The 27,149-nt window shown below is 56.8% G+C and overlaps 1 protein-coding gene across 1 annotated transcript in view; it reads left to right on the top strand.

Moving 5' to 3' along the window:
• Positions 1-738: 738 nt before the first annotated feature.
• The window catches only part of LOC137304960 (uncharacterized), a gene marked incomplete at its 3' end in the record, with an annotated part of 27,194 nt that continues 783 nt past the window's right edge, over positions 739-27,149 (top strand). Inside the window, exons 1-2 of the mRNA XM_067973737.1 lie at positions 739-825; positions 3,853-4,148. Coding sequence (XP_067829838.1) covers positions 739-825; positions 3,853-4,148 — 383 coding nt within the window. The remainder of the gene's footprint in view (positions 826-3,852; positions 4,149-27,149) is intronic.

Raw genomic sequence — 27,149 nt, 5'->3', positions numbered from 1 at the left:
ATCCCATAATTCAGCACTTAGGGTCGAATTCCTTTTTAGTTGCGTTAATGCAATGGGAAATACAATTTATTATAGATTATTTTCACACATATACACTTCCTGCCAACGTTTCAGGAAAAATTCCTATGACCACAAAGAGATTTCGGGCTCCATGGTGGGGGAGATCTCCCCACTACCCTGGACCAATATCCATTCCTCAATCAACATCACGAAAAACAGAGTGGATCAGAAACTGCATTGGGTGTGTCGCCCGACCTGCGCAAGTAACTAACCGACCCACGCAGTTTTGCTACAGCTGATTAGACCACATCTGGAGCACTGTGTACAGTTCTAGACACCGCACCTTAGAAAGGATAGATTGGCCCTGGAAGGAGTGCAGTGTAGATTCACCAGAATGTTACCAGGGCTCCAAAAGTTAGATTATGAGGAGAGATTCCATAAATCTCACAACCAAACCCACACGGGGGCACGGAATCAATCACCGTGCAAGACTAGAACATTTGGGGTGATAATTAATTGGGCAGCGCACACAGCAGGGAGAGATTAAAACACACAAATTGACAGGTAGTGAGGAAGGAAGACTTCCTGTTCGATACAGGTGGAGAAGATCACGGGACGGTCATTTGATGGGTGAGTACATTGAGCGAGGAACGCTGCTCGACAGTAAGTTCCTGATTCAGCCCCAACCTCTGCCAAGTCATAGTATCTCAGTGAGCACATGCTGTGCAATGGGGATCGATGCTCTTAGTTTCCAAATGGGATCTTGGGTCTGTCACTACTGGTGATACCCAGAAGAGCAGACATGGTGTTGTGATTGGAGCTCGTGTATGTGATCTGATTCTCTTCCTCCTGTGAAAGAATGTGAAAAGATTTGAGTGAGGGTGTACAGAATTCAGTGACATCAGAACATGGACTTTACAAATGAGTGTTGGTGATGACGACAGACTAGCCCTTAATGAAGCCCATTTTTCCCGCAACTCCATGTTTGAATCTCTCCAATCAGGCTTCTGCCCCTGCCACAGTACTGAAACTGCCCTTATCAAAGTCACAAATGACATCCTATGTGATTGTGGAAACTATCCCTCCTTATCCTTCTCAACCTGTCTGCAGCCTTTGACATGGTTGACCACACCATCCTCCTCCAACGCCTTTCCTCCATCGTCCAGCTGGGTGGGACTGCGCTCGTCTGGTTCCATTCTTAGATAAGAATGGATAGATAGATAGAGGACGATCTATCCAGTCATAGCCAGAGAATCACCTGCAATGGCTTCTCTTCCCGCTCCCGCACCGTTACCTCTGGAGCCCCCAAGGATCTATGCTTGGCCCCTCCTAATTCTCATCTACATGCTGCCTCTCGGCGACATCGTCCGAAAACACGACGTCAGATTCCACATGTACGCTGACGACACCCAGCTCTACCTCACTACCACCTCCCTCGACCCCTCCACCGTCTCTTATCTGTTACGTTGCTTGTCCGACATCCAGTACTGGATGAGCAAAAATTTCCTGCAACTAAATATTGGGAAGACCAAAGCCATTGTCTTCAGTCCCCGCCACAAACTCCGTTCCCTCGCCACCGACTCCATCCCTCTCCCTGGCCACTGTCTGAGGCTGGACAAGACCGTTCGTAACCTTGGCGTCCTGTTTGACCCTAAGCTGAGCTTCCAACCACAAATCCGCTCCATCACCAAGACTGCCTACTTCCACCTCCGTAACATCGCACATCTCCGCCCCTGCCTCAGCTCATCTGCTGAAACCCTCATCCATGCCTTTGTTAACTCCAGACTGGACTATTCCAATGCTTTCCTGGCTGGCCTCCCAACCTCCTCCCCCCATAAACTTGAGTTTATCCAAAACTCTGCTGCCCATACCCTAACTCGCACCAAGTCCCGTTCACCATCACCCCCTGTGCTTACTGACCTACATTGGCTCCCGGTCCGGGAACGCCTCGATCTTAAAATTCTCATCTTTGTTTTCAAATCCCTCCACGGACTGACCCCTCCCTATCTCTGTAACCTCCCCCAGCCCTACAACTCTCCGAGATCTCTGCGCTCCTCCAATTCTTGCCTCTTGCACATCCCTGATTTTAATCGCTCCACCATTGGCGGTCGTGCCTTCAGCTGCCTGGGCCCTAAGCTCTGGAATTCCCTCCCTAAACCTCTCCGCCTCTCCCTCTCTCTCTTCCTTTAAGACGCTCCTTAAAACTTCTCTCTTTGGCCAAGCTTTTGGTCACCTGTCCTAATATCTTCTTATGTGGCTCAGTGTCAAATTTTGTCTGATAATCGCTCCTGTGAAGCACCCTGGGAGGTTTTACTACATTAAAGGTGCTATATAAATGCAGATTGTTGAATGGGGAGTGGGCAGGAGAATGGGATTAGACTGGGTGGGATATTAGAGGATACAGAGGCATTGGAAAAGGTGCAAAAAAGATTCACAAGGATGATACCAGAATTGAGAGGATATCCTTATCAAGGAAGGCTGAACAGGCTGGGGCTCTTTTCTCTCGAAAAGAGAAGACTGAGGGGTGACCTGATAGAGGTCTTCAAAGGGTTTGATAGGGTAGACGGAGAGAAAATGTTTCCACTTGTGAGGGAATCTAAAACTAGAGGGCTATAAATATAAGATAGTCACTAATAAATCCAATAGGGAATTCAGGAGAAACTTCTTTCCCCAGAGAGTGGTGAGAATGTGGAACTCACTCCCACAAGGAATGGTTGAGGTGAATAGTGGAGATGGATTTAAGGGGAAGCTGGATAAACACATGAGGGAGAAAGGAATAGAAGGATATGGTGATAGGGTGGGATGAAGAGGGGAGGGAGGAGGCTCGTGTGGAGCATAAACACCAGCACAGACCTGTTGGGCCGAATGGCCTGTTTCTGTGCATGAGAAGATTAGTCATGAGCGATTGTAACGTGTGATATTTTGGGCAGCTGTGAGGTGATTTTAATGCGGGACGGACAGTTGGTTTTTTGGACAGGTCCCAGGCAATGGCCCGGGCCTTAGCAATGTCCGGCCAATCACAAGACATCTAGCACTTCTGGTACCAACAAACTCTTGTGATCTCTGTGGATCGAGGGAGAGGAGGCTTTGAAAACATTGGGACACAGGCAGCAGGAAGTGAGTGGAGGAGGTTAGCTCTGAGCGAGTCGAGTACTGTCTGTGTTTTCTCGCGTGTGAAGGGCACACAGGCGAGGCTGTCAAACCTGTGGTTTTTGTTCTTGTAACTGTGCGCAAACAGAAGCTGGACTGATTTTACCAAGAGTCCCTCCTCAGACTTGGTACCCCGTACTGTGGGATAGCGATCGAACTGAACCTCAGCGTTAACTCGGAGAGATTGAAGGACGTGTGAGAGACACAAGAGATCCGATTCAGAGAACAAGGGAATTTCATCGTTAATTCCACCCGGCTCACCGAACCCTGCCACACCGTGTGAGTAAATAAGGAGCAGGTGGGAGTCCATCTCCGAGACCTCAACAGAGCCCCCAGGGAGTGAGTGATATCAGCGAGCCCGGTCAGAGCGGGCTGATCAATTGGAGAGATTGGGACAGAGACAAACACCAGAATCAAATCAGAAAATGGAAAGGGATAAAATAACTGGGGAATAAAATGGTGACGAGCCGGCTGCAGGAAACCGATAAATGGGACAGATTATTAACTGGGAGAGATCGCGCCGTCAATTTAACCTCCTGGAATAACAGTGTGAAGATCTGAAGATACCCACCCTGTAACTTTTGGTTATTGGATCACATTTGACGGTCGGCTTCCTCCTTTCAGTCGGGCCCGTTCTTGGTCGCACTGAAATAAACACATTGAGAAGTGACTGGGAGTCAGCCAGTGTGAATAAAGAGTTAGGAGGGGATTCACGAGGGAGGTTCAGACAGAGACCCTTTCAAATCACTCCCCCCTCCCCTCCCCCCTCCCCCCTCCCCCTCCCCTCCCCCCTCCCCCGCACCCCCTCCCCCACCCACACCCCCTCCCCCCGCACCCCCTCCCCCCTCCCCCCGCACCCCCTCCCCCCACTCCCCCTCCCCCTCCCCCCACACCCCCTCCCCCTCCCCCACCCCCCCCGCACCCACTCCCCCCTCCCCCTCCCCCTCCCCCCGCACCCCCTCCCCCACTCCCCCCTCCCCCACTCCCCCCTCTCCCCCTCCCCCGCGCCCACTCCCCCTCCCCCTTCACTGATATCCCTCACTCCCCCCTCCCCCCTTCACTGATATCACTCACTCCCCCCCTCCCCCCTCACGGATATCCCACACTCCCCCTCCCCCCTTCACTGATATCCCACACTCCCCCCTCCCCCTTCACTGATATCCCACACTCCCCCTCCCCCCTTCACTGATATCCCACACTCCCCCCTCCCCCTTCACTGATATCCCACACTCCCCCTCCCCCCTTCACTGATATCCCACACTCCCCCCCCTCCCCCCCTTCACTGATATCCCACACTCCCCCTCCCCCCTTCACTGATATCCCTCACTCCCCCTCCCCCCCTTCACTGATATCCCACACTCCCCCCTCCCCCCTTCACTGATATCACTCACTCCCCCTCCCCCCCTTCACTGATATCCCACACTCCCCCCTCCCCCCCCTTCACTGATATCACTCACTCCCCCTCCCCCCCTTCACTGATATCCCACACTCCCCCCTCCCCCCCTTCACTGATATCCCACACTCCCCCCTCCCCCCCTTCACTGATATCCCACACTCCCCCCTCCCCCCTTCACTGATATCCCACACTCCCCCCTCCCCCCTTCACTGATATCCCTCACTCCCCCCTCCCCCCTTCACTGATATCCCACACTCCCCCCCTCCCCCCTTCACTGATATCCCACACTCCCCCTCCCCCCTTCACTGATATCCCTCACTCCCCCTCCCCCCCCTTCACTGATATCCCACACTCCCCCCTCCCCCCCTTCACTGATATCACTCACTCCCCCTCCCCCCTTCACTGATATCCCACACTCCCCCCTCCCCCCCTTCACTGATATCCCACACTCCCCCCTCCCCCCCTTCACTGATATCCCACACTCCCCCCTCCCCCCCTTCACTGATATCCCACACTCCCCCCCTCCCCCCCTTCACTGATATCCCACACTCCCCCCTCCCCCCCTTCACTGATATCCCACACTCCCCCCTCCCCCCCTTCACTGATATCACTCACTCCCCCCTCCCCCCTTCACTGATATCCCACACTCCCCCCTCCCCCCTTCACTGATATCCCTCACTCCCCCCTCCCCCCTTCACTGATATCCCACACTCCCCCCCTCCCCCCTTCACTGATATCCCACACTCCCCCCCTCCCCCCTTCACTGATATCCCACACTCCCCCCTCCCCCCTTCACTGATATCCCTCACTCCCCCTCCCCCCTTCACTAATATCACTCACTCCCCCCTCCCCCCCTTCACTGATATCCCTCACTCCCCCCTCCCCCCTTCACTGATATCCCTCACTCCCCCCTCCCCCCTTCACTGATATCCCACACTCCCCCCTCCCCCCCCTCACTGATATCACTCCTCCCCCCTCCCCCCTTCACTGATATCCCACACTCCCCCCTCCCCCCTTCACTGATATCCCACACTCCCCCCTCCCCCCCTTCACTGATATCCCTCACTCCCCCCTCCCCCCCTTCACTGATATCCCACACTCCCCCCTCCCCCCTTCACTGATATCCCACACTCCCCCCCTCCCCCCCTTCACTGATATCCCACACTCCCCCCTCCCCCCTTCACTGATATCCCACACTCCCCCCTCCCCCCTTCACTGATATCCCACACTCCCCCCCCTCCCCCCCTTCACTGATATCCCACACTCCCCCCTCCCCCCTTCACTGATATCCCACACTCCCCCCTCCCCCCTTCACTGATATCACTCACTCCCCCCCTCCCCCCTTCACTAATATCACTCACTCCCCCCTCCCCCCCTTCACTGATATCCCTCACTCCCCCCCTCCCCCCTTCACTGATATCCCTCACTCCCCCCTCCCCCCTTCACTGATATCCCTCACTCCCCCCTCCCCCCTTCACTGATATCCCACACTCCCCCCCTCCCCCCTTCACTGATATCCCTCACTCCCCCCCTCCCCCCTTCACTGATATCCCACACTCCCCCCTCCCCCCCTTCACTGATATCCCACACTCCCCCCCTCCCCCCTTCACTGATATCACTCACTCCCCCCTCCCCCCTTCACTGATATCCCACACTCCCCCCTCCCCCCCTTCACTGATATCCCTCACTCCCCCCCTCCCCCCTTCACTGATATCCCACACTCCCCCCTCCCCCCTTCACTGATATCCCACACTCCCCCCCTCCCCCCTTCACTGATATCCCTCACTCCCCCCCTCCCCCCTTCACTGATATCACTCACTCCCCCCTCCCCCCTTCACTGATATCCCTCACTCCCCCCCTCCCCCCTTCACTGATATCACTCACTCCCCCCTCCCCCCTTCACTGATATCCCTCACTCCCCCCTCCCCCCCTTCACTGATATCCCTCACTCCCCCCTCCCCCCCTTCACTGATATCCCACACTCCCCCCCTCCCCCCTTCACTGATATCCCACACTCCCCCCCTCCCCCCTTCACTGATATCACTCACTCCCCCCTCCCCCTCACTGATATCCCACACTCCCCCCCTCCCCCCTTCACTGATATCCCACACTCCCCCCCTCCCCCCCTTCACTGATATCCCTCACTCCCCCCCTCCCCCCTTCACTGATATCCCACACTCCCCCCTCCCCCCCTTCACTGATATCACTCACTCCCCCCTCCCCCCTTCACTGATATCCCTCACTCCCCCCTCCCCCCTTCACTGATATCCCACACTCCCCCCTCCCCCCTTCACTGATATCCCACACTCCCCCCTCCCCCCCTTCACTGATATCCCTCACTCCCCCCCCTCCCCCCTTCACTGATATCCCTCACTCCCCCCTCCCCCCTTCACTGATATCCCACACTCCCCCCTCCCCCCCTTCACTGATATCCCTCACTCCCCCCCTCCCCCCTTCACTGATATCCCTCACTCCCCCCTCCCCCCCTTCACTGATATCCCACACTCCCCCCTCCCCCCCTTCACTGATATCCCACACTCCCCCCTCCCCCCCTTCACTGATATCACTCACTCCCCCCCTCCCCCCTTCACTGATATCCCTCACTCCCCCCCTCCCCCCTTCACTGATATCCCACACTCCCCCCTCCCCCCCTTCACTGATATCCCACACTCCCCCCCTCCCCCCTTCACTGATATCACTCACTCCCCCTCCCCCCTCACTGATATCACTCACTCCCCCCTCCCCCCCTTCACTGATATCCCACACTCCCCCCTCCCCCCCTTCACTGATATCCCACACTCCCCCCCTCCCCCCTTCACTGATATCACTCACTCCCCCTCCCCCCTCACTGATATCACTCACTCCCCCCTCCCCCCCTTCACTGATATCCCACACTCCCCCCTCCCCCCCTTCACTGATATCCCACACTCCCCCCTCCCCCTTCACTGATATCACTCACTCCCCCTCCCCCCTCACTGATATCACTCACTCCCCCCTCCCCCCCTTCACTGATATCACTCACTCCCCCCCTCCCCCCTTCACTGATATCCCACACTCCCCCCTCCCCCCCTTCACTGATATCCCACACTCCCCCCTCCCCCCTTCACTGATATCCCACACTCCCCCCCTCCCCCCTTCACTGATATCACTCACTCCCCCTCCCCCCTCACTGATATCACTCACTCCCCCCCTCCCCCTTCACTGATATCCCACACTCCCCCCTCCCCCCTTCACTGATATCACTCACTCCCCCTCCCCCCTCACTGATATCACTCACTCCCCCCCTCCCCCCTTCACTGATATCCCTCACTCCCCCCTCCCCCCTCACTGATATCACTCACTCCCCCCTCCCCCCCTTCACTGATATCCCACACTCCCCCCTCCCCCCTTCACTGATATCACTCACTCCCCCCTCCCCCCCTTCACTGATATCCCACACTCCCCCCTCCCCCCCTTCACTGATATCCCTCACTCCCCCCTCCCCCCCTCACTGATATCCCTCACCTCCCCCTCCCCCCTCACTGATATCCCACACTCCCCCCTCCCCCCTTCACTGATATCACTCACTCCCCCCTCCCCCCTTCACTGATATCCCACACTCCCCCCTCCCCCCTTCACTGATATCCCACACTCCCCCCTCCCCCTTCACTGATATCCCACACTCCCCCCTCCCCCCTTCACTGATATCCCACACTCCCCCCCTCCCCCCTTCACTGATATCCCACACTCCCCCCCCTCCCCCCTTCACTGATATCCCTCACTCCCCCCTCCCCCCTTCACTGATATCCCACACTCCCCCCTCCCCCCCTTCACTGATATCCCACACTCCCCCCCTCCCCCCTTCACTGATATCCCACACTCCCCCCTCCCCCCCTTCACTGATATCACTCACTCCCCCCTCCCCCCCTTCACTGATATCCCACACTCCCCCCTCCCCCCTTCACTGATATCCCACACTCCCCCCTCCCCCCTTCACTGATATCCCTCACTCCCCCCTCCCCCCCTTCACTGATATCCCACACTCCCCCCTCCCCCCCTTCACTGATATCCCTCACTCCCCCCTCCCCCCCTTCACTGATATCCCACACTCCCCCCTCCCCCCCTTCACTGATATCCCTCACTCCCCCCTCCCCCCTTCACTGATATCCCTCACTCCCCCCTCCCCCCCTTCACTGATATCCCACACTCCCCCTCCCCCCTTCACTGATATCCCTCACTCCCCCCCTCCCCCCCCTTCACTGATATCCCACACTCCCCCCTCCCCCCCTTCACTGATATCCCTCACTCCCCCCTCCCCCCCTTCACTGATATCCCACACTCCCCCCTCCCCCCCCTCACTGATATCCCTCACTCCCCCTCCCCCCTTCACTGATATCCCTCACTCCCCCTCCCCCCTTCACTGATATCCCACACTCCCCCCTCCCCCCCTTCACTGATATCCCACACTCCCCCCTCCACCCCTTCACTGATATCCCTCACTCCCCCTCCCCCCTTCACTGATATCCCACACTCCCCCCTCCCCCCTTCACTGATATCCCACACTCCCCCCCTCCCCCCTTCACTGATATCCCTCACTCCCCCCCTCCCCCCTTCACTGATATCCCACACTCCCCCCCTCCCCCCCTTCACTGATATCCCACACTCCCCCCTCCCCCCCTTCACTGATATCCCACACTCCCCCTCCCCCCTTCACTGATATCCCACACTCCCCCCTCCCCCCTTCACTGATATCCCACACTCCCCCCTCCCCCCCTTCACTGATATCCCTCACTCCCCCCCTCCCCCCTTCACTGATATCCCACACTCCCCCCCTCCCCCCCTTCACTGATATCCCACACTCCCCCCTCCCCCCTTCACTGATATCCCTCACTCCCCCCTCCCCCTTCACTGATATCCCTCACTCCCCCCTCCCCCCCTTCACTGATATCCCACACTCCCCCCTCCCCCCCTTCACTGATATCCCTCACTCCCCCCTCCCCCCCTTCACTGATATCACTCACTCCCCCCTCCCCCTTCACTGATATCCCTCACTCCCCCCTCCCCCCCTTCACTGATATCCCACACTCCCCCCTCCCCCCCTTCACTGATATCCCTCACTCCCCCCCTCCCCCCCCTTCACTGATATCCCACACTCCCCCTCCCCCCCTTCACTGATATCCCTCACTCCCCCCTCCCCCCTTCACTGATATCCCTCACTCCCCCTCCCCCCTTCACTGATATCCCTCACTCCCCCCTCCCCCCCTTCACTGATATCCCACACTCCCCCCTCCCCCCCTTCACTGATATCCCTCACTCCCCCCTCCCCCCCTTCACTGATATCCCACACTCCCCCTCCCCCCCTTCACTGATATCACTCACTCCCCCCTCCCCCCTTCACTGATATCCCACACTCCCCCCTCCCCCCTTCACTGATATCCCACACTCCCCCTCCCCCCCTTCACTGATATCCCACACTCCCCCCTCCCCCCTTCACTGATATCCCACACTCCCCCCTCCCCCCTTCACTGATATCCCACACTCCCCCCTCCCCCCTTCACTGATATCCCACACTCCCCCCTCCCCCCTTCACTGATATCCCACACTCCCCCCCTGCCCTGGTCCCCATCTATAGCCCACAAGACCAAGCTCTGTCTTACGTGAGTCTGGTTTCCTGACCTTCTGGCCACTCAGTCCAGAGCTCAGCCTCACCAGCCCCCCACCTTCTCAGGGCGACCAGGGATGGATAATAAATGCCGACCTTGCCAGCGATGCCCACATCCTGATCACCAACCAGAGGTCACGCTGAATTTGTCCCATCCATGATCAAGCCCTAACTATGCCCCTCACAGCCCTGACCCTGTCCATCTTGTCCTGACCCTGTCCCTGTCCGTCTTGTCCTGACCCTGACCCTGTCCGTCTTGTCCTGACCCTGACCCTGTCCGTCTTGTCCTGACCCTGACCCTGTCCGTCTTGTCCTGACCCTGACCCTGTCCGTCTTGTCCTGACCCTGACCCTGTCCGTCTTGTCCTGACCCTGACCCTGTCCGTCTTGTCCTGACCCTGACCCTGTCCGTCTTGTCCTGACCCTGACCCTGTCCGTCTTGTCCTGACCCTGACCCTGTCCGTCTTGTCCTGACCCTGACCCTGTCCGTCTTGTCCTGACCCTGTCCATCTTGTCCTGACCCTGTCCATCTTGTCCTGACCCTGACCCTGTCCGTCTTGTCCTGACCCTGACCCTGTCCGTCTTGTCCTGACCCTGACCCTGTCCGTCTTGTCCTGACCCTGACCCTGTCCGTCTTGTCCTGACCCTGACCCTGTCCGTCTTGTCCTGACCCTGACCCTGTCCGTCTTGTCCTGACCCTGTCCATCTTGTCCTGACCCTGTCCATCTTGTCCTGACCCTGACCCTGTCCGTCTTGTCCTGACCCTGACCCTGTCCGTCTTGTCCTGACCCTGACCCTGTCCGTCTTGTCCTGACCCTGACCCTGTCCGTCTTGTCCTGACCCTGACCCTGACCTTACCCCAGTACCCTGTACGGTTATGCCTGCCTTTACTCCCTCTATCTGTAAGTTCCATCTCACACATTTCCTTTCAAGTCCAAAGAGCCCCAGCTTTTCCAGGCGATCTTGACTCCCCTTTGCCACCAGGGATCGGCCTATAATTACCCTCCCTCCTCTGCCTGGAGGCTTTCGATGGCTTCAGCCCGAGCTCTGAGGGACTCGAACTCCGTGCTAACTGAGCAATATGACCCAGCATCCTACTTGCTTTGTCTACTGTCCCTCACAGTGTAAGTCATGGAATTAGGTGGAGATTATCTTTGTGGAAATGAGCCATTTGGCCCGACCAGTCGGAGCTGGTGCTATCCCCCACACCACCAGTAATCCTACCCTCCTCCCTTGGTGGGACACTGGATCAAACTGGGGGCTCTGCAATTGCCTCGCTGTTTAAGATTGGATCTCATTTTTAATCATTTAAATCATATAATTGTGTGTACCTGGAGCCTCCCAGAAACATTGCAGAGTGTTTCACGCACACTGAGTTCCTGTGAAAGTGCAGTTACTGTTAGAGACAGAACTTAGAGCCATTTGGTGATTAGTTATGAAATGCATTTTACAGCAACATCGAAGGGCGTGGGAAGATGGAATTAAATAGAGATTGCGACACAGAAACAGGCCATTCAGCCCAGGCTTCGGAGGGATAGTACCAGGCCATCACCCAGGTCTGGTCCCTAATTCCCCCACCCACAAGGCCGATGAGCCTCTCCCTCCTGGGTGTAAAGACAGACAGTTCAGGGGAGTAACATAGCCCAGGCACGTCACTGACCTCAGGGGGAGTGGGGGAGGGCCGCCCCCTCACACATCCAGGGGAAACCCCCAGGTATGGGCCGAGACTCGACCTATCAGGGTCCTGGCAAAGTTTGCAGCCCCTCTGTCAGAGTTGTAGAGAAAGATCTAGGAATTCCTGCCCCTTCCTTCCCCCTTATCATATCCTTCTATCCGAGTATGGTACAGCACAGAGGGAGGCCATTCGGCCCATCGTGCCTGTGCCGGCTCTTTGAAAGAGCTATCCAATTAGTCCCACTCCCCTGCTCTTTCCCCATAACCCTGTAAAATCTCCCCCTTCGAGTATTTATCCAATTCCCTTTTGAAAGTTATTATTGAATCTGCTTCCACCGCCCTTTCAGGCAGTGAGTTCCAGATCAGAACAACTCGCTGCGTAAAAAAATGTTTCCTCATCTCCCCTCTGACTCTTTTGCGATCACCTTAAATCTGTGTCCTCTGGTCACCGACCCTCCTGCCACTGGAAACGGTTTCTCCTTATTTACTCTATCAAAACCGTTCATGATTTTGATCACCTTGATCAAATCTCCCCTTAACCTTCTCTGTTCTCAGGAGAACAATCCCAGCTTCTGCATGTAACTAAATCCCTCGTCCCTGACACCATTTTAGTAAATGAGGTGAGTGACTCACCTCCTGACTCCCCAAAGCCTTTCCACCATCTGCAAGGCACAAGTCAGGAGTGTGATGGAATACTCTCCACTTGCCTGGATGAGTGCAGCTCCAACAACACTCAAGAAGCTCGACACCATCCAGGACAAAGCAGCCCGCTTGATTGGCACCCCATCCACCACCCTAAACATTCACTCCCTTCACCACTGGCGCACCGTGGCTGCAGTGTGTACCATCCACAGGATGCACTGCAGCAACTCGCCAAGGCTTCTTCGACAGCACCTCCCAAACCCGCGACCTCTACCACCTAGAAGGACAAGAGCAGCAGGCGCATGGGAACAACACCACCTGCACGTTCCCCTGCAAGTCACACACCATCCCGACTTGGAAATATATCGCCGTTCCTTCATCGTCGCTGGGTCAAAATCCTGGAACTCCCTCCCTAACAGCACTGTGGGAGAACCTTCACCACACGGACTGCAGCGGTTCAAGAAGGCGGCTCACCACCACCTTCTCGAGGGCAATTAGGGATGGGCAATAAATGCCGGCCTCGCCAGTGACGCCCACATCCCATGAACGAATTTTTAAAATCTCTTTTGCACCCTCTCCAAGGCCTTCACATCCTTCCTAAAGTGCGGTGCCCAGAACTGGACACAATCCTCCAGCTGAGGCCGAACCAGTATTTTATAAAGGTTCATCATAACTTCCTTGCTTTTGTACTCTGTGCCTCTATTAATGAAGTCATTATTCACCAGATTTACAGCCATGTGATGATCAGATGGTGTAGCTGGTGTGTGCAGTACACAATATGAGAGAGTGGAACCACTGATAGAGATGCTGACTGTAAGATCAGTGTAGGTGTGACTGGGACTCACCGTATCTGTTGTAAATCACAATCAGCGATGCTGGGACCAGACAGGATAGAAGCAGCCAGCTGTAGATCAGGATCGGATTTAAAGTTTCTGAGCCGCAGACACTGTCTAACACACAGAATACAAGTTACAGGACAGTTCCCACCAATCTCCACACCAATATAGTTTAATGCTCTTGTACAAGTCGGACGGGTTGCACCTGAACCAGAGCGGGACAAATATCCTTGCGGGGAGGTTTGCTAGCACTGTTGGGGGGGGTTTAAACTAACTTGGCAGGGGGATGGGATACAGAGTGGAGCTACAATAGTGGGTGATGTGCAGCCAAATATAGAGAAAAAAAGTCAGCTTGGAAGACAGGGCAAATATGTGAGGGCAAGGCTGGATGGCATCTATTTTAATGCAAGGAGTCTTGCGAATAAGGTGGATGAACTGAAGGTGTTGATAAACACATGGGAGTATGATATTGTTGCTGTCACAGAGACATGGTTGAGGGAGGGGCAAGACTGGCAGCTCAATATTCCGGGGTACAGAATCTTCAGGCGAGACAGAGGGGGAGGTATAAGAGGAGGGGGGGTCGCAATATTAATTAAAGAATCAATTACTGCCATAAGGAGGGATGATATATTAGCAGGTTCCTCTAATGAGGCCATATGGGTGGAGCTTAAAAACAAAAAGGGGGCAAGCACTTTGATGGGAGTGTACTCTCAAGCCCCCAAACAGTCAGGGGGAGATCGAGGAACAGATATGTAGGCAAATCTCAGAAAATTGTGCAAATAATAGGGTAATAATAGTGGGGGATTTCAACTTCCCCAATATTAACTGGGATACTCAGAGTGTAAAAGGCTTAGAGGGTACAAAATTCTTAACGTGCATCCAGGGGAGCTTTTTGAGCCAGCATGTGGAAAGTCCTACAAGAGAGGGGGCGGTACTGGACCTAATTCTAGGGAATGTGGCCGGCCAAGTGGAAGAAGTGCTAGTAGGTGAGCACTTTGGTGAGAGTGACCATAATTCGGTGAGATTTAAGGTGGTCATGGAAAAGGACAGGGAGGGGCCGGAAATAAAGGTTCTAAATTGGGGGAAGGCCGATTTTAATAGGATAAGGCAAGATCTGGCCAAAATGGACTGGGATCAGCTGCTTGTAGGAAAATCCGCATCGGAGCAATGGGAGTCTTTCAGAAGGGAGATTGAGACCATACAATGGCAACATGTTCCCGTAAAGGTCAAGGGTGGTTCCAAGAACTCCAGGGAACCTTGGATGTCAGGGGATATACGAGAATGGATTAGGAAAAAAAGGAGGGCTTTTGGCAGATACAAAAGGCTAAAGACGGAGGAAGCCCTAGAGGAGTACAAAAAGTGCAGGAGGATACTTAAAAAAGAAATTAGGAGATCAAGGAGGGGCCATGAAATAACACTGGCGAGCAAAATAAAGGAAAATCCTAAGATGTTTTATAAGTATATTAAGGGTAAGAGGATGACTAGGGAAAAAATAGGGCCCATTAGGGACAAAAATGGCAATCTGTGTGTGGAGCCGGCAGATGTAGGAGGGGTTCTAAATGAATTTTTTGCATCTGTTTTCACTATGGAGAAGGACGATGTAGACATAGAAATACGGCAGGGGGACTGTGATATACTCGAACATATTAACATCGAGCGGGAGGAGGTATTGGCGGTTTTAGCAGGCCTAAAAATGGATAAATCCCCAGGCCCGGACAAAATGTATCCCAGGCTACTGTGTGAGGCAAAGGAGGAGATTGCGGGGGCTCTGACACATATATTCAGAACCTCTCTGGCCACAGGGGATGTGCCAGAGGACTGGAGAACCGCTAATGTAGTACCATTATTCAAGAAGGGGAGTAGGGAAAAACCGGGGATCTACAGGCCAGTGAGCCTAACATCAGTGGTAGGAAAATTATTGGAAAAAATTCTGAAGGACAAAATTAGTCTCCACTTGGAGAAGCAAGGATTAATCAGGGATAGTCAACATGGCTTTGTCAAGGGAAGATCATGTCTGACTAATTTGATTGAATTTTTTGAGGAGGTGACTAGGCGTGTGGATGAGGGTAACGCAGTGGATGTGGTATACATGGATTTCAGTAAGGCCTTCGATAAAGTCCCCGACAGGAGACTGGTCAAGAAGGTACGAGCCCATGGAATCCAGGGTGCCTTGGCACTTTGGATACAAAACTGGCTTAGTGGCAGAAGGCAGAGGGTGATGGTCGAAGGTTGTTTTTGTGACTGGATGCCTGTGGCCAGTGGGGTACCACAGGGATCTGTGCTGGGTCCCTTGCTGTTTGTGGTCTACATTAACGACTTGGATATGAATGTAAAAGGTATGATCAGTAAGTTCGCTGATGATACAAAAATTGGTAGGGTGGTAAATAGCGAGGAGGATAGCCTCAGTCTGCAGGACGATATAGATGGGTTGGTCAGATGGGCGGAACAGTGGCAAATGGAATTTAACCCGGAAAAGTGCGAGGTGATGCACTTTGGAGGGACTAACAAGGCAAGGGAATACACAATGAATGGGAGGACCCTAGGCAAGACAGAGGGTCAGAGGGATCTTGGTGTGCAAGTTCACAGATCCCTGAAGGCGGCGGAACAGGTAGATAAGGTGGTAAAGAAGGCATATGGGATACTTGCCTTTATTAGCCGAGGCATAGAATATAAGAGCAAGGAGGTTATGATGGAGCTGTATAAAACACTGGTTAGGCCACAGCTGGAGTACTGTGTGCAGTTCTGGTCGCCACACTACAGGAAGGATGTGATCGCTTTGGAGAGGGTGCAGAGGAGATTCACCAGGATGTTACCAGGGCTGGAGCGCTTCAGCTATGAAGAGAGACTGGGAAGATTGGGTTTGTTTTCCTTGGAGCAGAGGAGGCTGAGGGGGAACATGATTGAGGTGTGCAAAATTATGAGGGGCACAGATAGGATGGATACTAAGGAGCTTTTTCCCTTCGTTGAGGGTTCTATAACAAGGGGACATAGATTCAAGGTAAAAGGCGGGAGGTTTAGAGGGGATTTGAGAAAGAACTTTTTCACCCAGAGGGTGGTTGGAGTCTGGAACTCACTGCCTGAGAGGGTTGTGGAGGCAGGAACCCTCACAACATTCAAGAAGCATTTGGATGAGCACTTGAAATGCCATAGCATACAAGGCTACGGACCAAATGCTGGAATGTGGGATTAGAGTGGACAGGGCTGATGGCCGGCGCGGACACGATGGGCCGAAGGGCCTCTATCCGTGCTGTATAACTCTATGACTCTATGACTCTATGACCGAGGAAGTGGCTTCAGACACAACTGTTAAATATTAAACATCGGATCACTGTGCACTTCCTGCCTGTGAAAACCTCCCTTCCTGTTGTCATTGCTTTCTTTGTCAACTTTAATATTATAAATTCGTGTACAATGGGATCGGCCTCTGTAAACGTGTCCCGCTGTAATTACTGCCCCCAGCCAGCACTGGACCTGCAGCTCCTCAGATGTGTCTCCCCCAAACTCCTCATCGTCCAAACAAATTGCCCCAAGTTTTGGTGTTTAACTATAACTAATAATATCATCAAATCAAAGTCCGAGATCAAAATGACACAATCTCCGGGAACTCAGCACGGGGAGAGGGACAGTCAACCGGGGGGGGGGGGAAGGGGGGAAAGGGGAGGGGGGAAAGGGGAGGGGGGAAAGGGAAGGGGGGAAAGGGAAGGGGGGAAAGGGAAGGGGGGAAAGGGAAGGGGGGAAAGGGGAGAAAGGGGGGAAAGGGAAGGGGGAAAGGGGAGAAAGGGGGGAAAGGGGGGAGGGGGAAAGGGGAGGGGGGAAAGGGGAGGGGGGGAAAGGGGGGAAAGGGGAGGGGGGAAGAATGGCTGCCCGATACACTCCACCCACCCCATACCCTCCCCCGTGGGTCCGGCAAATTTAACAGCAGGACCTTTACATTTTCTGTCTCTGTTTCCCGGCTGGCTGTTGGATGGGGAAGGCCTGGGGCTCAAGGCGCAGCCGGGGAGCGGAGGGGAGGGGGGAGGGAGGAGTGGGGGAGGAAGGAGGGAGAGAGGAGTGGGGGGAGCAGGGAGGAGAGGAAGCGGAGAGGAGGGTGGGAGGGAGGGATCTAGGGAGGGAGGGAAGTTGGGAGGGAGGTTGGGAGGGATGTAGGGAGGGACGTAGGGAGGGATGGATGGAGGGAGGGAGGTTGGGAGGGAGGTTGGGATGTTGGGAGGGATGAAGGGAAGAGAGGGAAGGACTTGCCTCCCACCCACTGCCCCGAATCTACCCCCATTAAAACTGGAAGTGGGGGTCGGAGGGGGCCGGGGTCGGAGGGGGCCGGGGTCGGAGGGGGCCGGGGTCGGAGGGGGCCGGGGTCGGAGGGGGGCGGGGTCGGAGGGGGCCGGGGTCGGGTCGGAGGGGGCCGGGGTCGGGTCGGAGGGGGCCGGGGTCGGGTCGGAGGGGGCCGGGGTCGGGTCGGAGGGGGCCGGGGGGTCGGGTCGGAGGGGGCCGGGGTCGGGTCGGAGGGGGCCGGGGGGTCGGGTCGGAGGGGGGCCGGGGTCGGAAGTCGGAGGGGGCCGGGGTCGGAGGGGGTCGGAGTCGGAGGGGGCCGGGGGTCGGAGGGGGCCGGGGTCGGAGGGGGCCGGGGTCGGAGGGGGCCGGGGTCGGAGGGGGCCGGGGTCGGAGGGGGCCGGGGTCGGAGGGGGCCGGGGTCGGAGGGGGCCGGGGGTCGGAGGGGGGCCGGGGTCGGAGGGGGCCGGGGTCGGAGGGGGCCGGGGTCGGAGGGGGCCGGGGTCGGAGGGGGCCGGGGTCGGAGGGGGCCGGGGTCGGAGGGCGGAGGGGCCGGGGTCGGAGGGGGCCGGGGTCGGAGGGGGCCGGGGTCGGAGGGGGCCGGCGGGTCGGAGGGGGCCGGCGGGCCGGGTCGGAGGGGGCCGGGGTCGGAGGGGGCCGGGGTCGGAGGGGGGCCGGGGGTCGGAGGGTGCCGGGGTCGGGAGGGGGCCAGGGTCGGGTCGGAGGGGGGCCGGGGTCGGAGGGGGCCGGGTCGGAGGGGGGCCGGGGTCGGAGGGGGCCGGGGTCGGAGGGGGGCCGGGGTCGGAGGGGCCGGGGTCGGAGGGGGCCGGGTCGGAGGGGGCCGGGGGTCGGAGGGGGCCGGGGTCGGAGGGGGCCGGGGTCGGAGGGGGCCGGGGTCGGAGGGGGGCCGGGGTCGGAGGGGGCCGGGGGTCGGAGGGGCGGGGTCGGAGGGGGCCGGGGTCGGAGGGGGCCGGGGTCGGAGGGGGCCGGGGTCGGAGGGGGCCCGGGGTCGGCAGGGGGCCGGGGTCGGAGGGGGCCGGGGTCGGAGGGGGCCGGGGTCGGAGGGGGCCGGGTCGGAGGGGGCCGGGTCGGAGGGGGCCGGGGTCGGAGGGGCTGGGGCCGGGGTCGGAGGGGGCCGGGTCGGAGGGGGCCGGGGCCGGGGTCGGAGGGGGCCGGGGTCGGAGTCGGAGGGGGCCCGGGGTCGGAGGGGCCGGGGTCGGAGGGGGCCGGGGTCGGAGGGGGCCGGGGTCGGAGGGGGGCCGGGGTCGGAGGGGGCCGGGGTCGGAGGGGGCCGGGGTCGGAGGGGGCCGGGGTCGGAGGGGGCCGGGGTCGGAGGGGGCCGGGGGTCGGAGGGGGCCGGGGTCGGAGGGGGCCGGGGTCGGAGGGGGCCGGGGTCGGAGGGGGCCGGGGTCGGAGGGGGCCGGGGTCGGGGGGGCCGGGGTCGGAGTCGGAGGGGGCCGGGGTCGGAGGGGGCCGGGGGCCGGGGTCGGAGGGGGCCGGGGTCGGAGGAGGCCGGGGTCGGAGTCGGGTTTCCAATTTTTGAATTTTTAATCCCCCCCTCTGCCCCGCCCCTCCTGGGGGGGTTAATATTCCCTCCGCAGCCTATCCAACATCGCCCAATACAGTGCCCCCTGTCAACATTAATGTCCAGCCCCCAGGGAGCGGAGACCAGTTCCGGTGAAGGGGTATTTGAGACTGGACGATACGGGCGGAGATAATTCAGTCCCTGTTTAAAGGCAGACACTTTCTCCGAGTCTCTCTTCACTTTACAGAGTCTTGTTACCACAAGGTATGTCCGTGTGACACTGAATTCACCACCCAGAGGTCGTGAGCTGAAATCCCACCGTGACAAGTTGTGAAACGGAATTCAATACATCTGGTAAATAGTGGGCTGGCACAGGAAAATAACCGGGGAAAACTCCGGGATTGTTGTAAGAAACCCAACTGGTTCACCAATGTCTTTCAGGGAAGTTGTGTAAACATAGGATTTTTTTAACAAAGATATACATCGACATCTCATTAAAAGGATCCATGTGGCCCACTGACCCTGACCCTGCCCCTCGAACCCCCGAATACAACCCTTGCTCACTCTCCCTCCACCTGTGGAACATGGCGGAGACTGACTGCTCTTACTGAGATTTCCCTGCGGGATTTTCAACCCCAGTCTCTGGTCTGGTCAGTACTGAGGGAGCGCTGCACTGTCGGAGGGTCAGTTCTGAGGGAGCGCTGCACTGTCGGAGGGTCAGTTCTGAGGGAAGTGCCGCACTGTCGGAGGGTCAGTACTGAGGGAGCGCTGCACTGTCAGAGGGTCAGTACTGAGGAGCGCCGCACTGTCGGAGGGGCAGTGCTGAGGGAGTGCTGCACTGTCGGAGGGTCAGTTCTGAGGGAGCGCCGCACTGTCGGAGGGTCAGTTCTGAGGGAGCGCCGCACTGTCGGAGGGTCAGTTCTGAGGGAGTGCCACACTGTCGGAGGGTCAGTACTGAGGGAGCGCTGCATTGTCGGAGGGTCAGTACTGAGGGAGCGCTGCACTGTCGGAGGGTCAGTACTGAGGGAGCGCCGCACTGTCGGAGGGTCAGTACTGAGGGAGCGCCGCACTGTCGGAGGGTCAGTACTGAGGGAGCTCCGCACTGTCGGAGGGTCAGTACTGAGGGAGCGCCACACTGTCGGAGGGTCAGTACTGAGGGAGCGCCGCACTGTCGGAGGGTCAGTACTGAGGGAACGCCGCACTGTCGGAGGGTCAGTACTGAGGGAGCGCTGCACTGTCGGAGGGTCAGTACTGAGGGAGCGCTGCACTGTCGGAGGGTCAGTACTGAGGGAGCGCCGCACTGTCGGAGGTGCCATTTTTCGGATGAGAAATTAAACCAAGGCCCCGTCTGCCCTCTCCGATGGACTTCAAAGATCCCACAGCACTATTTCGAAGAAGATAGACAGATTTTTGGACTCTTGGGGAATCAAGGGATATGGGGATCGGGCGGGAAAGTGGAGTTGAGGTTGAAGATCAGCCATGATCGGATTGAATGGGGGAGCAGGCTCGAGGGGCCGAATGGCCCACTCCTACTCCTATTTCTTATGTTCTTAAGAATAAGGGAGTTCTCCCCGGTGTCCTGGGCAATATTTAACCCTCAACCAACATCACCAAAACAGATTATCTGATCATTATCTCTTTGCAGTGATTCCACTTTAAAAGTACTTCATTGGCTGTGAAGAGCTTTGGACGTCCTTATTGGTGAAAGGGGCTGTGGGAACACACGGCCTTATTGGTGAAAGGGGCTGTGGGAACACACGGCCTTATTGGTGAAAGGGGCTGTGGGAACACACGGCCTTATTGGTGAAAGGGGCTGTGGGAACACACGGCCTTATTGGTGAAAGGGGCTGTGGGAACACACGGCCTTATTGGTGAAAGGGGCTGTTGGGAACACACGGCCTTATTGGTGAAAGGGGGCTGTGGAACACACGGCCTTATTTCTGTCTCGGTTGAAAAATATTTTGTAAACTTGTGACTTTAAGTTTCACTGGTTGTTTCTCTTACTTGGCAGCACTGGATTGACTGGAATTTGGAACACAGGGGCATGGAGCTAACCCATGCTGTAATTCTGGGATTACACAGAACGTACAGCACAGAGACAGGCCATTCGGCCCAACCGGTCTATCCCGGTGTTTATGCTCCACACGAGCCTCCTCCCTCCCTACTCCATCTCACCCTATCACCATATCCTTCTATTCCTTTCTCCCTCATGTGTTTATCGAGCTTTCCCTTAAATCCATCTACACTATTCACCTCAACTACTCCTTGTGGGAGCGAGTTCCACATTCTCACCACTCTCTGGGTAAAGGAGTTTCTCCTGAATTCCCTATTGGATTTATTTATCTCATATTTAGTCCTGGTCTCCCCGCAAGTGGAAACACCTTCTCTACGTCTACCCTATCGAACCCTCTCATTATCTTAAAGACCTCCATCAGGTCACCCCTCAGCCTTCTCCTTTCTATAATATGGAGACCAGAACTGTGCACAATACTCCAAGTGTGGTCTAACCAAGGTTCTATACAAGTTTAACATAACTTCTCTGCTTTGTCAATTCTAGCCCTCTAGAAATGAACCCCAGTGCTTGGTTTGTTTTTTACGGCCTTATTAACCTGCGTTGCTACTTTTAGTGATGTGTGTATCTGTACCCCAGATCCCTCTGCTCCTCTACCCCATTTAGACTCTTATTATCCAAGCAGTATGTGGCCCCCTTATTCTTCCTACCAAAATGTACCACCTCACACTGATCTATGATGAAATTCATTTGCAAGTTTATTAATATCTTCCTGTATTTTGTCACAGTCCTCAGTATGAACAACACCCACAATTTGGTGTCATCTGCAAATTCTAATGTTCTAAAACACTTACTGTTATTGTGGATCACGGCCAATGAGAGCAGCTCCAATTATAAAACAATCACATGTACCAAGGAGACGAACTTCAACACTGGTCACCTGTGAGAGAGTGGGAGAGGAGTGAGTGGAGAGGAGAGAGCGGGAGAGGAAGAGAGTGGGAGAGGAGTGAGTGGGAGAGGAGAGAGTGGGAGAGGAGAGAGTGGGAGAGGAGTGAGTGGGAGAGGAGTGAGTGGGAGAGGAGTCAGTGGGAGACGAGTGAGTGGGAGAGGAGAGAGTGGGAGAGGAGTGAGTGGGAGAGGAGAGAGCGGGAGAGGAGAGAGCGGGAGAGGAGTGAGTGGGAGAGGAGAGAGTGGGAGAGGAGTGAGTGGGAGAGGAGAGAGTGGGAGAGGAGAGAGTGGCAGAGGAGTGAGTGGGAGAGGAGAGAGTGGGAGAGGAGTGAGTGGGAGAGGAGTGAGTGGGAGAGGAGTGAGTGGGAGAGGAGTGAGTGGGAGAGGAGTGAGTGGGAGAGGAGAGAGTGGGAGAGGAGTGAGTGGGAGAGGAGTGAGTGGGAGAGGAGTGAGTGGGAGAGGAGTGAGTGGGAGAGGAGTGAGTGGGAGAGGAGTGAGTGGGAGAGGAGTCAGTGGGAGAGGAGTGAGCGGGAGAGGAGAGAGCGGGAGAGGAGTGAGTGGGAGAGGATGTGAGTGGGAGAGGAGTGAGTGGGAGAGGAGTGAGTGGGAGAGGGAGTGAGTGGGAGAGAGTGAGTGGGAGAGGAGTCAGTGGAGAGGAGTCAGTGGAGAGGAGTGAGTGGGAGAGGAGTGAGTGGGGAGAGGAGTGAGTGGGAGAGGAGTGAGTGGGAGAGGAGTGAGTGGGAGAGGAGTGAGTGGGAGAGGAGTGAGTGGGAGAGGAGTCAGTGGGAGAGGAGTGAGTGGGAGAGGAGTGAGTGGGAGAGGAGAGAGTGGGAGAGGAGTCAGTGGGAGAGGGAGAGAGTGGGAGAGGAGTCAGTGGGAGAGGAGTCAGTGGGAGAGGAGTCAGTGGGAGAGGAGTGAGTGGGAGAGGAGTGAGTGGGAGAGGAGAGAGTGGGAGAGGAGAGTGGGAGAGGAGTCAGTGGGAGAGGAGAGAGTGGGAGAGGAGAGAGTGGGAGAGGGAGTCAGTGGAGAGGAGTCAGTGGGAGAGGAGTCAGTGGGAGAGGAGGTGAGTGGGGAGAGGAGTGAGTGGGAGAGGAGAGAGTGGGAGAGGAGAGAGTGGGAGAGGAGTCAGTGGGAGAGGAGGTCAGTGGGAGAGGAGTGAGTGGGAGAGGAGAGAGTGGGAGAGGAGTGAGTGGGAGAGGAGTGAGTGGGAGAGGAGTCAGTGGGAGAGGAGTGAGTGGGAGAGGAGAGAGTGGGAGAGGAGTGAGTGGGAGAGGAGTGAGTGGGAGAGGAGAGAGTGGGAGAGGAGTGAGTGGGAGAGGAGTGAGTGGGAGAGGAGTGAGTGGGAGAGGAGAGAGTGGGAGAGGAGAGAGTGGGAGAGGAGGAGAGGTTGGGGAGAGGAGTCAGTGGGAGAGGAGAGAGTGGAGAGGAGAGAGTGGGAGAGGAGTGGAGTGGGAGAGGAGAGAGTGGGAGAGGAGTGAGTGGGAGAGGAGTGAGTGGGAGAGGAGAGAGTGGGAGAGGAGAGAGTGGGAGAGGAGAGAGTGGGAGAGGAGTCAGTGGGAGAGGAGAGAGTGGGAGAGGAGAGAGTGGGAGAGGAGTGAGTGGAGAGGAGAGAGTGGGAGAGGAGAGAGTGGGAGAGGAGAGAGTGGGAGAGGAGTCAGTGGGAGAGGAGAGAGTGGGAGAGGAGAGAGTGGGAGAGGAGTGAGTGGGAGAGGAGAGAGTGGGAGAGGAGAGAGTGGGAGAGGAGTGCAGTGGGAGAGGAGAGAGTGGGAGAGGAGTGAGTGGGAGAGGAGAGAGTGGGAGAGGAGTGAGTGGGAGAGGAGAGAGTGGGAGAGGAAGTGAGTGGGAGAGGAGAGAGTGGGAGAGGAGTGAGTGGGAGAGGAGAGAGTGGGAGAGGAGTGAGTGGGAGAGGAGTGAGCGGGAGAGGAGAGAGTGGGAGAGGAGAGAGTGGGAGAGGAGTGAGTGGGAGAGGAGAGAGTGGGAGAGGAGTCAGTGGGAGAGGAGTCAGTGGAGAGGGGGGGAGTGAGCGGGAGAGGAGTGAGTGGGAGAGGAGTGAGTGGGAGAGGAGTGAGTGGGAGAGGAGTCAGTGGGAGAGGAGAGAGTGGGAGAGGAGTGAGTGGGAGAGGAGTGAGTGGGAGAGGAGTCAGTGGGAGAGGAGAGAGTGGGAGAGGAGTGAGTGGGAGAGGAGTGAGTGGGAGAGGAGTCAGTGGGAGAGGGAGTGAGTGGGAGAGGGAGTGAGTGGGAGAGGAGTGAGTGGGAGAGGAGAGAGTGGGAGAGGAGAGAGTGGGAGAGGAGAGAGTGGGAGAGGAGAGAGTGGAGAGGAGAGAGTGGGAGAGGAGAGAGTGGGAGAGGAGAGAGTGGGAGAGGAGAGTGCGAGAGGAGACAGTGGGAGAGGAGTGAGTGGGAGAGGAGAGAGTGGGAGAGGAGAGAGTGGAGAGGAGAGTGGGAGAGGAGACAGTGGGAGAGGAGACAGTGGGAGAGGAGTCAGTGGGAGAGGAGAGAGTGGGAGAGGAGTGAGTGGGAGAGGAGAGAGTGGAGAGGAGAGAGTGGGAGAGGAGAGAGTGGGAGAGGAGAAGTGGGGAGAGGAGTGAGTGGGGAGAGGAGAGAGTGGGAGAGGATGAGAGTGGAGAGGAGAGAGTGGAGAGGAGGTGGGAGAGGAGAGAGTGGGAGAGGAGTGAGTGGGAGAGGAGAGAGTGGGAGAGGAGATGAGGTGGAGAGGAGTGAGTGGGAGAGGAGAGAGTGGGAGAGGAGTGAGTGGGAGAGGAGAGGTGGGAGAGGTGTCAGTGGGAGAGGAGAGAGTGGGAGAGGAGTGTGTGGGAGAGGAGAGAGTGGGAGAGGAGAGAGTGGGAGAGGAGAGAGTGGGAGAGGAGAGAGTGGGGAGGAGAGAGTGGGAGAGGAGAGAGTGGGAGAGGAGAGAGTGGGAGAGGAGAGAGTGGGAGAGGAGAGTGGGAGAGGAGACAGTGGGGAGAGGAGACAGTGGGAGAGGAGTGAGTGGGAGAGGAGAGAGTGGAGAGGAGTGAGTGGGAGAGGAGAGAGGTGGGAGAGGAGTCAGTGGGAGAGGAGAGAGTGGGAGAGGAGACAGTGGGAGAGGAGACAGTGGGAGAGGAGTGAGTGGGAGAGGAGAGAGTGGGAGAGGAGAGTGGGAGAGGAGTGAGTGGGAGAGGAGAGAGTGGGAGAGGAGAGTGGGAGAGGAGACAGTGGGAGAGGAGACAGTGGGAGAGGAGTGAGTGGGAGAGGAGAGAGTGGGAGAGGGAGTGGGAGAGGAAGAGTGGGAGAGGAGAGAGTGGGAGAGGAGTCAGTGGGAGAGGAGAGTGGGAGAGGAGACAGTGGGAGAGGAGTGAGTGGAGAGGAGTGAGTGGGAGAGGAGTGAGTGGGAGAGGAGAGAGTGGAGAGGAGTCAGGGGAGAGAGGAGAGAGTGGGGAGAGGAGACAGTGGGAGAGGAGTCAGTGGGAGGAGGAGAGTGGGAGAGGAGAGAGTGGGAGAGGAGAGAGTGGGAGAGGAGAGTGGGAGAGGAGTCAGTGGGAGAGGAGAGAGTGGGGGAGGAGAGAGTGGGAGAGGAGAGAGTGGGAGAGGAGAGTGGGAGAGGAGTCAGTGGGAGAGGAGAGAGTGGGGGAGGAGAGAGTGGGAGAGGAGGAGAGAGTGGGAGAGGAGTCAGTGGGAGAGGAGTGAGTGGGAGAGGAGGTGAGTGGGAGAGGAGAGAGTGGAGAGGAAGTGAGTGGGAGAGGAGAGAGTGGGAGAGGAGAGAGTGGGGAGAGGAGAGAGTGGGAGAGGAGAGAGTGGGAGAGGAGTGAGTGGGAGAGGAGAGAGTGTGGGGGAGGAGAGAGTGGGGAGAGGAGAGAGTGGGAGAGGAGTGAGCGGGAGGAGTGAGTGGGAGAGGAGTGAGTGGGAGAGGAGTGGCAGTGGGAGAGGAGAGAGTGGGAGAGGAGTGAGTGGGAGAGGAGAGAGTGGGAGAGGAGAGAGTGGGAGAGGAGAGAGTGGGAGAGGAGTGAGTGGGAGAGGAGAGTGGGAGAGGAGTCAGTGGAGAGGAGGGGGGAGAGAGTGGGAGAGGAGAGTGGGAGAGGAGTCAGTGGGAGAGGAGTGAGTGGGGAGGAGAGAGTGGGAGAGGAGAGAGTGGGAGAGGGAGTGAGTGGGGGAGGAGGAGAGTGGGGAGAGGAGGTCAGTGGGAGAGGAGAGAGTGGGAGAGGAGAGTGGGAGAGGAGTCAGTGGGAGAGGAGAGAGTGGGAGAGGAGAGAGTGGGAGAGGAGAGAGTGGGAGAGGAGTCAGTGGGAGAGGAGTGAGTGGGCAGCCTGTTCATTCTGCTTACAATACAAGCTGCACGACATACACAGGGGAGGAATGGACAATATTTCAGTAAAAACATCCACATCTGAATCACAGTGTGAAGTGATGCATTTTGGTAGGAGGAATGAGGAGAGGTAATATAAACTAAATGGTACAATTTTAAAGCAAGTCCAGGAACAGAGAGACCTGGGGGTTTATGTACACAAATCTTTGAAGGTGGCAGGACAGGTTGAGAAGGCTGTTAAAAAGCATATGGATCCCTGGGCTTTATTAATCGAGGCAGAGAGTACAAAAGCAAGGAAGTTATGGTAAACCTTTATAAAACACTGGTTAGGCCTCAGCTGGAGTATTGTGTCCAATTCTGGGCACCACACTTTAGGAAGGATGTCAAGGCCTTGGAGAGGGGTGCAGAGGAGATTTACTGGAATGGTTCCAGGGTGAGGGAGTTCAGTTATGTGGAGAGACTGGAGAAGCTGGGGTTGTTCTCCTTAGAGGCAGGGAAGGTTAAGGGGAGATTTGATCGAGTGTGTTCAAAATCATGAACGGTTTTGACAGAGTAAATAAGGAGAAACTGTTTCCAGTGGCAGGAGGGTCGGGAACCAGAGGACACAGATTTAAGGTAATCGGCAAAAGAGCCAGAGGGGGAGATGAGGAGACATGTTTTACGCAGCGAGTTGTGATGATCTGGAATGCGCTGCCTGAAAGGGCGGTGGAAGCAGATTCAATAATAACTTTCAAAAGGGAATTGGATAAATACTCGAAGGGGAGAAATCTGCAGGGTTA

This window comes from Heptranchias perlo, chromosome 39 (genome assembly GCF_035084215.1).
Source record: "Heptranchias perlo isolate sHepPer1 chromosome 39, sHepPer1.hap1, whole genome shotgun sequence".
Lineage (NCBI taxonomy): Eukaryota > Metazoa > Chordata > Chondrichthyes > Hexanchiformes > Hexanchidae > Heptranchias > Heptranchias perlo.
Note: the sequence above shows the minus strand (reverse complement) of the source record. Positions and strands in the feature narration are given on the sequence as shown.